Source organism: Meriones unguiculatus, chromosome 20, assembly GCF_030254825.1.
Source record: "Meriones unguiculatus strain TT.TT164.6M chromosome 20, Bangor_MerUng_6.1, whole genome shotgun sequence".
Lineage (NCBI taxonomy): Eukaryota > Metazoa > Chordata > Mammalia > Rodentia > Muridae > Meriones > Meriones unguiculatus.
In genome coordinates, this window is record NC_083367.1 from 72,557,259 (window position 1) to 72,568,302 (window position 11,044).

Genomic DNA, 11,044 nt, shown 5'->3' on the forward strand with positions numbered 1-11,044 from the left:
AAATAAAAAAAAAAGAAAATACTTATCCCTTTATGTAGTGTCTGTGACATGTTCTGTATTACATGCAGGTAGAGCTAAGTGATTATCACAAGCCCATGTGGTCATCATCTCCCAAACAAAACCCTCCACAACTGTTGCTGACCCCTGAAGTAGAGGCAGATGTCACTTTCAATACATGTACAAGAGCACATGGGCATACACAACCCTCACCCGTGAACATATTAAGGTGACTGGGGAGAGTTCTGCATGCTCCCTCTACCTTGATGTTGTCAACTTTACACTGACTATTGCCTCGCTTCTGGGCTGCAGAGAAACTTCAGGATAGTGGCTGATTTTGTTGACATGCTGTATTTTGAACTATGCTACAACTTCTCACACAAAGTAACACTGATAATATTTTAGACTTAAAGAATGAAATGTAGAAGTTTAGATTTTAATGCTGAATAAAAAGATACCTACGGGTAGCATGGAATCAAGTGACTGTGGTGCGTATATGTTTCACAGTGATTATAAGCTTTAAACATAAAAATTATTTAAACAATGACAAGAATGTTCAGGATTAAAGACTCACTAAACATTAACACAATGCTCATTGTGGAACATTGAGCAGTAAGCTACATCATCAACTATGCCCACATCTCCAACCTTCATCTCTTAAGCTTCCTTCACTAATACCCAGAAGAAAAAAAGATACATGATAAACAAAATCAGTATCACCATTTCTTTAAAACAGAAACAAGAAAAATGAAAACTGAAAGCAATTAGAATTCCTAAATCTGTAACTAGATGACTGTTATGTACGTAAGTATGGAAAACATACTCAGACGATGACTCCTTTGCCTTTATTCTTCTGAGAAGTTCAAGAACACCCTTACAGGAAACCTAACTCCCACAGCACCATGTCTTCTCTGTGTATTATCTATGTTACATGTCTCTTTGAGAAGGGGCATCTCAAATACTTTCTGGCAATTATTTTTTTTTAATATTAGTTACAGTTTATTAACTTTGTATCCCAGCTGTATTCCCCTCCCTCCCAATCCTACCCTCCCTCCCTCATCTCCTTCCTGTCCCTTTCCAAGTCCACTGATAGGGGAGGACCTCCTCCCCTTTCAGCTGACCCTGGTTTATCAGGTATCTTCAGGACTAGCTGCAAAGTCCTCCTCTGTGGCCTAGGAGGGCTGCTACTCCCTCGGGTGTGGGGGGTGAGGAGGTCAAAGAGCCAGCCATTGAGTTCATGTCAGAAATAGTCTGTTCCCCTTACTAGGGTACCCACTTGTTTACTGAGCTACCTCCGACCAGGGGTTCTAGGTTATATCCATACATGGTCCTTGGTTGGAGAAACAGTTTCATAAAAGATCCCTGTGCCCAGATATATTTGGTCCTTGTGGATCTCCTGTCCTCTCCAGATCATACTAACTCCCCCTTCTTTCATATGATTCCCTGCACTCTGTCGAAGGTTTGGTTATGAGTCTCAGTATCTGCTTTGATACACTGCTAGGTAGAGTTTTTCAGAGGCCCTCTGTGGTAGGCTCCAGTCCTGTTACTTGTTTTCTCTTACATCCAATGTCCATCCCATTTGTCTGGCAATCTTTTATGATTACAATTCTATAAATTCTTAGTTTATCTTATAAAAAGTCAACATTCAAAAAGCACATAAGACCTGAGGTAGAGGCAGAAGGATTTGCAGTTCAAGGACAGTAAGCTTCAGCTACCTGGGACTCCACCTAATTTAAAACAAAATGACACAAAATTACACCAATGCTTACTCTGGTTGCCCCAAAAGCTTCACATATACATCATCTTAAGCTCTACCTCAATAAAGGTATTCAAATCCAAAAGGCAGCATGCAGTGAAATTTACAGGTTAAACCAAAGCTATTCTCTGTTAATCTGCAATTCCACAATGCTAAAGATATATATTCTGAGGGTGCTAAATGATCAGTTCAGAGACCACTTATTGAAGCACTGTTTAAAAACATCAATACTCATAGTCTGATAAACTGTCTTTCTGTAAATAATGTGCCTCTTCCATTGCATTATATTAAAGTCAAATTAATGCCACAAGCACTACAGATCACCTTTTATTTACTGTTACTCTACCCTGTAGTCTGGTCATACATACACATGTACAGTAACAGTAATCAGTATTCCACATTACTCTAGTTATCAAATTTAGAACTAATTACATACCAGCAATTCAAAGAAGACAGTTTCCATCCTAAATAGTAAAACCACTGGTGGCCTATGCCTTTAATCCCAGCATTTGGAAGCAGAGGCAGGCAGGACTCTTGAGTTGTAGGCCACCTTACATAGGGAGTTCCATGCCAGCCGGAGCTGCTTGGTGAGACTCAAAAGAAAGAAAAAATTGAGTAAAACCATGTAATCGGGAACTGACTGTTTTTAAAGTAAACTGACACCTAAATTAAAACCCAGGAAAGAAAAGAAGGCTTTCCTAATGGTACTAAAAACTGTTGGGCTCATCTGCCAAGTCAGTATCCAAAGTGAACACCATGTTTCCTCACATGCTGTGTGCTGATCTCTTCTGTAAACAGGTCTGCATCCAGGGAAGGAGTACAAATGTATTCAAAGGATACAAAGCCAAGCAGGCCATATGGAGTCAAAAGAGTTCATCCTGGGAGACAGGCACTCAGAACACCTAATCTGATCACTATAGGCAAGCACAGCCCACAGACTCTCCAAGCCTCCACAGAGAAAGAGGTCACAGAATCACAGCACTAGGAGAAGGACTCTTCAGAGAATCCATTCTCCATTCTCACAGCAAAGGGAACAAACACCAAGATTTCAGTTCACCTATCATACAAAATCAGTCTTAAGACTCAACACTAACCTAATAGTATGACAGTTCTTCTAGAATTTCTTTCACTTCTTTAGATTAGCAACAGTAATTTTAAAAAGAATTATACTAAATCTCAAGTGGGAAGCAGAAACAATCAGAAAAAAAGCATGCCATTTTACATAAAGCAAAAAACTTTATAAAGCACAGACTTGATTTCTCCCATATTTAACATGCTTTTTCAAGTCCATACACTTTCTTCGATATTTTATTTCTCATCACAAAAATGGACACTGCAAATCCATTTCTAGATAGTCCCACTTCTTGCTTTTTTATGAAGTATGCTAAGAACCAGGCCTTACAGCTAACATGGGGCTCATTGTTCCTTCTAAGCAAAATCCTCTTCAATAGGGAGCAGACTTGAAGTGTGAAAGTATTTTGAATTGCTTACTTCTCCTCCACAGCTCCACTGCCAATGACCAGAGCTCACTTAGAAACATAACACTGAACAGGGAAGACCAGATGGAAGTGTGGCTAATTTTCAACTAGTTTATTTCACTTTTATCTCAAACAAACATCTTTTCCAAATCTTTCTTTCAGTAGTATAATTATGTGATGAAAAATAACATTAATAAGCAGGGAGTCAAAACATTCTAATGGCATCTTACAAGTATAATATCATTATATATTAATTCATAAGTACTATATGTGACAACTTTTATGTATGCTATCTAAATATCAATTTTCTGAACTTATGGTTTAGAAACCTACAGTCATTTAAAAGGTGAAGTTGAGGTGGAAAGATGGTTCACAAGATTAAGAGCACTAGCTGCTCTTCCAGAAAACTTGGGTTCAATTCCCAGTATCAACACAGTGACTCACAACTGCTTCCCCTCTTCTGGCCTCCCAGGATGCAAGTGTTCACAGATATACAAGCAGGCAAAGCATATATATATATATATATATATATATATATATATATATGGCAAATTTAAAGCAAAAACCAGTCATTTTCATGATCTTCTCTTCAAAGACTGTGTCAGCTACAAAACTGATGAAATGGAGGCCTTTCTAAAGCCTGGAGCCGAGATGTTTCTCATGCAGCCTTTGAGGAAACATGAGTGAACAAACTGAAAATCAAAACTCTAGAGAGCTCTCACATTAATGGCAGCCACAACCAGACACTAGCCAAAGAGCCATGCACAGTCTTCACAGCCACACAGGCTTACTTGTACTGAGCCCTGATAACCTCATGAGGTGGGTTACTGATTCCTTCTTAACTGATAGAAAACTTAGGCTAACGATAGTGGTTTGCAACCAGACACATATGAAGTATGTTCCTGAAGATGTCACACTAGCAGACATATAGTAAGAGACAGCCAGTTATAAATGTTCCTACTGTCCTGGACAAACTCACAGAATAAAACTGCCTAACCTGCTACAAACTACCGAGAAACACCGAACAAAGACCAAGAGTTAAACAGCTATTAATCATTCTATAAATTTAATAACAAAATTCACAATATCAAACATAAAACTCTATCAAATTCACATGCTAAAAGCAGCAGCCCAGACTGCCTTCTGCAAATGGCACTGCAGTAAAGTACAAAGTGACATAATTTCTAACTCAACATTCATCCAGTTCTGTTCTGTTCCATAATTTCTTGGGTGCTTTCATCCTGACTCATTCCCTAAGATTACACAAAAAGTAGTCAAGTCCTTTTCCAGTGTCCATTCTATGACAACTGTGTGGGGTTCCAGATTACTTCCTACGTGATTATGGCAACCATGAAGTTTTATTTGCTCTGTTCTTTCATCCATACTATTGCCTGACCAAACACATATACACAAATCACACTGTCTTCCTGTCAAGTATCTTCTTATATGGTTTCTAGTGGAATAACACCTTCAGGCTAAAATTCAATTGGCTTACTCTGTGTGTGTGTACACACATGTAGTGCGTGCAGGTCCACATGTATGTACATGCATCTATCAAGGCCAACCTCAGGAGCTGTCCACCTCTTTTTTTGAGATAGTGTTTCTCATTCTCCTAGGCTGAAGTTCATCCATTCTCCTAGGCTGTCCGGCTCCCTCCCTATTACAGAATGCCAAGTATACACCACTATTCCTGGCTTTTACACGGGTCTGTATGCTTTCACAGCAAGTGCTTTACTAGCCCAGCTATCTTTCCAGACCTCTAATTAGTTGTGTGTACTCTCAACTCAATTAGTAACATTATTCCAATCAGGACATTCCAACATTCCCTCAAGGTGCTATCATTTCCTAAACCATAGTTATGCCCATAGTTTTCCTCGCTCAGAACTTTTCTAACTCTTCACACTGCCATTCTGCATCCTTATCTACCAATATGTACAAACAGTTATCAAGGGCTAGTGATTTAATCCAGACTCTGACTCTGTAAAGACAGGGAATCACTAGCTGCATGGTTGACTGGTTCCAGCCCTTTGATTAGAACCTAGTACCTTTAGCAGGGTCACATATTCATTTTGTTTGAATTACTCACCTAGACACACAGAAATCTGCAATCACAGAACTGTCCTTAAATGAATCATACAATGCAGTACCTAAATTTTACGGAGAAAGACCAATTCCTTGCTGAAAAAAGGTGAGAACTAGAGTTCCGGCCACACAATCTATAATCTAATGTCTGTAGCTTTTCTATGTTTTGTTAAATGAGCTCCCAGATACAAACACGATTCTATAACATGTATACAACATTACAATGTAACCGAAGACTTCACCTCATCAAACTAGACACAGCTCAGTACACTGAACTTTCTACAAGTCAAGGCTACAATAAAGGATGTTATCCAATAATTTCTTCTCAAATTACTGCATATTCAATAAATTCCAAATTCTATTTTTCCCTTAGTCCTCTAAATATTAATATTAAAATGCTCTAATTTTAACTCTCCCCCCCATTGATTATACAAAACATTATGTTAAAATATGATCAAGGCCATGATACTTAAGATGAAGCAATCTGCAACTACACTTGTGACAGAGAAGTCTGAAAAAGATGACAGCACTGAGTTGAAATGCCTCCATTCTTTAGAACGACCTCTATTTGCAAAGTCAACACTTAGATTTCCCATAAAAATCAATGTATTTATTTCTCTGTGGCAGAAAAAAAAAAAAAAAACCGGAAGGCAAATTATATCACTACCATACAATCTGGTACATAAAGTTGTGTTTTCCTGTTTCTTAAAATACAAGACAACCTCATGTCATCTTCAGAGGCCAAGAAGGTTGATGAAACAAAACAGTATGTATCATCAGTCAGGTGTGGTAAATAGATTAGATATTTTGCCTCAATATTGGTTAGGAGTTCATTAAGGACTCAATTGTCACTACTCTTAAATATAACCATTACATATCAAATATTGGGTGTGTTTTGCTTTCAACTCCCTGTAAGCCAGTCAACTCAGTCTCCACTGTCACCCTCTATGACAGTCTCCCACTACTCAAACAGGCCATGTTTGTACCTGGAATACCAATAGCCTAATCTTACTTAAGAAATTATCTATTTTTTTGCTATATAAATTAATCAAAGGATATCTTGTTTAGAGGTACTTTTCTTCCTAACAACACCTTTTTGGGCAAATATGTTTTAGACCATGAAAATCTAGGAGGCACAGAAGGGCTGGCTGGAAGAAACCACGTAGAACGAGGAACAAACAGGATAATGGGCAGGCCTCTAACAAATACGCAAGTTAAACTAATACGGAGTTCTAAAATTAGGCTGCACACACTTAGATGTCTTGTTTCAAAAGAATTTAACAAAGAAAAATAACCTAATATACATGTTTAACTGAAAAGGTCTCTATCTTTTCCTGTAAATTCTAGCCACAGTAAGCAAAGCTCTACGTTCGCTGTTATTCAGCCCTACGGAAGGAACGACTGGGGTAATGGGGCAGGCCAGCCAGCTTGTCAGTGCTGGTGCACACCTCTAAGAAGGAGAAACAGAGGAGACTCAGGAAACACTTCTCAGGATTTCGTTCTAAATACAGCAAGAATTTCTAGAAGAAAATATGAATGTTACTGGAATCAGAGGTTCACTTTCACTCACTAATATTTAATTATAAAAAGATATATAAGCCCAAATGCTCATGTGAGTGATCATTTTGGATATCTGATCATTTGAACTAACAATTAACACAGGTCCGACCATGTTAAAGAATCTGTTGGATCCATTTGTAATTATGTAAATTGGAATTTAAAGTATTTGTAAGACAAATAATTGCTTTACAAAGTTGGTTTTGCTGGTGGCAAATATAATTAAATATTTTAAAAGCCCAAATAGCTGTTAAAAAGTTATATAATGAAACTGCTGAGGACAGGGAAAACATGTGGGTGGGGGAGGGAGAACCTTTGAAAAAAAGGAAAGTAATCTAAAAATAACTGATTAAATTAATATTCCCCCAGTCACATAATGGAATTCTTTTGTTGGAGGGAAAAATCTTTTTGTTCCAAACAGTCCTTTTAAAACAATGCCCTATGGTTCCGAAACTGAATTTTGCTGACCACTGAGAAAATGATCTATTCCTATCTACAAAACCAAAAAAGAAAGTCTTTGTAAAAACAAAAATATCTAAGCAATTGAAGTCAAAGAATATTCTAGTCTCAACAATTTAGCTATCTAGCTAAGAGCAGCTTATGCACCCTGCTACAGAAATCAGACTTTACTATTACAGACAGGCCTGTACTGGCACTGTTCACTGTACTTCCCCGCAAGCCCCTGTGTTTTCAAGACAGCTATCCCGAGAGTTACACTTGAGGCTTACTCTGATGCCTCAGAGATGTCGACATCTTTGCAATATCTTACATGATCTTAAGCAGGATTCCTGGTTTGTGCTTAAGTCAAATACTGAAAAACCTAAAATGTAAATACATAAGTCCAGATCCTCCTACCACCACCCCCTTTTTTGTCAGTAATAATGTTCAGTGAGATCACTGCATGGCTTGTCAGTTTACTACCAGCAGAACCTCTCAATGTGGGCTAGTCCAGTAAAGGCAAGCAAGCATTTTATTTGAAGTTAAATAGTAGTAACAAAAGAGGAAGTGAGAAAGTCTTTATTGTTCAGACCAAAATGATGTGCTTGGAAAAAAATTCTTGTAAACAATCTCTAAAATCTCTATACCAAAGATACACAATTAACATAAAACCAGGAAAGGAAAAGCAAATAAACAGCAAAAAAGTTCTTTCTCTACATGCTAATATACTAACTTAGTAGCTTTTGCCACACATAATAGATAACAAAAGGCAAAGTATTTCAACACAGCACATTTACATCTATGCATTTCAAAACAATGCCTAGAAATATAAAGCATCTAGAAATGTTAGCTCTTCTTATTTACAAAAGACCAATTTGATTATTTGTCTTTGGTTAATGTTTTGGTTTTACTTTTTTCTCCATGGACATATGGAAAACAAATCAAATTCAAGTGCAGCTTCTAATTCATGAGAGCAATGGACAGTTAAGTTCAACATCCACTGTAGACACCACTTTAACAAGCAGCTGACAGCACGCTGTGCTCACTATACTTTGGTCTTTCAACGTCATCTTTAGCATTGGGCTTTAAGTCCCCAATCAGAAGTTCCTGCATTCCCCTCAGGATCTCGAAGCCACTGCTAACAAGGAGGTTACCATAACAAACTGTAGATTGATGTTGTGACTCATCTTTGGGAACTACTGAGAGCCAAGAGCCATCTTCACTGCAACATACCACCTGAACATTTCTGCATTTCTGATAATGCAGATCTGACTACTCCGTTCTCTGGATTGAAGAGGAAAAAAATAGGATTAATGAGCAATACAGAAGGACTGGGGAATACGAAGCAAACAAACAAACTTTTCTTTTTTTTTTTTTTTTTTTAAGAAAGGATACAGCCTTAAAGCACCAGTCTGAGTTCCTACTGCCAGGATCTTCTGTACAGGATCAAAGGCCAGGGCTGAGGGCTGATAGGGGAATCCATGGCGAACAGTCTGGGATGGGCAGGGACATCACAGGAACCGACACAGCAGGCAAAACCAGAAAACAGAACAGCCCACTGGGGCGTTAGAGTTGGAATCAACTACACTTAATACAAAGCATGCACGGGGACTCGCCACGGTAAGGGGGAGTTGGGGAGTGAGGGGTGGGCGCTAGCCTAAGGAACAAGCACCAGAAGCACAAATTACTTCAAATCCTGCTCTGCTACAATACTGGCAACCTTGTACAGGGCAATTTCCCACGAATAGCGCACACTATTCTCTTTGATGCCAAGTCACTCAAGTTTGAAGCGCCCAAAATTCTGTAAAATCACTGCAAAGGGTGATTCGTGTTGCATCTTAAAAGAAATCCCCCAATCGTGGCTTTATTTGAATGCTAACGGGAAGGATTTCTAAGGAAAAGTTGTCATGAAACTAACTGAAGGATTTAGTCAAAGAAGAATCCAATTTCCTATTAAGTTTGGAATAATTTTAGGACATAACAAAAATTGTACGTAGGCTTTTCAGCCTCCGACATAGGAAGGACCGCACAGCTAGGAGGCAAGCAGGTCTGGATACAAAGGCTCGAGTGCTTTTCTCACTGAGCAGCTGGGAATTAATCCGCTGCATCATTCTTTCTGAATTACAGGACCTTGTGGTAATCATCGTTGCCATTCACAGACAAAACCCCTCCGCACTAACTTTGTACCCAAGCAAGCTAAAAGAATCCTGTGAGTTCAGGTGGTGAGCCGAGCCGCACGCACGCATTCTAAGGAAAAAGTGATGCGCAAAAGATCTGGTTGAACAGGTTTGCCTTGCCCACAAACGGCGTTCATCACACACACGACTGGAAAATTTCGACGTCAGTGGAAGATAATAAAATATGCGCGAATATAAAAGTATTTCCAGACCATTGCTACTAGTGTCTGGGTGGTTATTAAAGACAAGGCAGTATGTTTGGGTTGCCTTGAAATGCCTGCTTTTTATGAAAAGACACCCACTACAAGATCTCAGGGGATCTCTGTCCAAAATACCCCCCGCCCCGCAAGGCTCGTCTTGTCAAAGGGGGGGGGGGGCGCCTTCTTAGAGCGATGAGCTCTATTGGCGCGCGCTGCCCTAGCTCGCGCTCCCAGGTACTGCCCCGTGGCCCCTCAAACGACCCCGATCTTCCCAAGACAGCTCGGAGGGGCTGCGCGCTCCCTTCACCTTGCAGAGTTGGAAGTGCTCGGACTGGAGCGTCTCCTGGATCTCGGGCTCCCGGTTCCCAGGCGGGTGCTGCTGCTGTTGCTGCTGCTGCGAGGCCGAGGACGAGCCAGCGGTCAGGCCGTCCAGCACCTTCCTGATGTTGAATTTCCTCATGGTCTCGCCCGCGGGGTTAGGGGGTGTTTCCCCTCGAGGCCCAGGTGGCGGCGGCACCGGGTGCGAAGGAGTCCGACCGGCTGAAGCCGAGCGGCGGCTTCGGTCGTGGAGCGCGAAGGAGGAGCGGGGAGCAGAAGATAATCCCAACAGGAAGGGCTGCGACGACGGGCGCGCGGCGGCGAGTCCGCTTCCTCCGAGGCCGCCGCGGCTGCAGGGACGCCGGGGACGCCGCCTCCTCCTCACCTGGTCGCGGCCGGGCTCCCGCCGTCCCGCGCCGCTGCCGCCGCAGCCATGGCCCGCGGCCCCGCAGTCCCCCGGCGCGTCCCGGGCTCGGCCTCCCCTCAGCGCAGCCGCCCAGCCCACATGGCCCGGGCACCCAGGGCCGGCCCCCGCGCCGCCTGTCGCCCTCTCCCAGGCCGCCCGGCCGCTCGCTGTCGCCTCCCCGGAGCCCCGGCCCCCAACGCCCGGCCGAGCAGACGGCGAGCTGCGGTTCCAGCGCGCCGGCCGCGGCGGTGGCGGCAGCTGGGCCTCCGCGGAGCGGGCGGCCCGGTGCGCATGCGCGCCTCCGCCCCCGCCCCCGCCCCCGGCCCGCGGCTTAAATCTTCCTCCGCCGAGAGCCCCGGCGGCAGCGGCCGGCCCGCGAGCCGGGCGACCCGCGCTTCCAGCCCTGTCACTCAAGCTCCTGCCGTGTGCTCTCAGGCTGTTTTCTACCTGGTCTCGCAATGGAGCGTCCAGGCAACGGTTGTGTCAGTGGCAGGAGGCCAGCTGAGAGACACCCAAGGGAGAAGGCCAGCCCCCTCCACGAAGGTGTTGCTGGAGGTAAAGCGAGGCTGGCGGGCGGCGGCTAGGCTGCGACAGGTCCCCTGAGGGGAAGAACTCCAGCGCCCCGACCCTGCTCA

The 11,044-nt window shown here is 42.5% G+C and overlaps 1 protein-coding gene across 6 annotated transcripts in view; it reads right to left on the reverse strand.

The window, feature by feature from the left end:
• The window catches only part of Stxbp5 (syntaxin binding protein 5), a 143,618-nt gene extending 132,908 nt beyond the window's left edge, over positions 1-10,710 (reverse strand). For 3 of the 6 annotated variants that reach the window (XM_021658045.2, XM_021658044.2, XM_060373213.1), the window contains exons 1-2: positions 9,993-10,709; positions 8,704-8,801 (exon numbers count right to left, since the gene is read on the reverse strand). In XM_021658045.2, the coding sequence (XP_021513720.1) occupies positions 8,704-8,801; positions 9,993-10,145 (251 nt within the window). In that variant the 5' untranslated portion in view covers positions 10,146-10,709. Of the gene's footprint in view, positions 1-8,703; positions 8,802-9,992 lie in introns of all 6 variants that reach the window. The other 3 variants (XM_060373214.1, XM_060373212.1, XM_021658046.2) reach the window with 3 other exon arrangements.
• Positions 10,711-11,044: the final 334 nt, after the last annotated feature.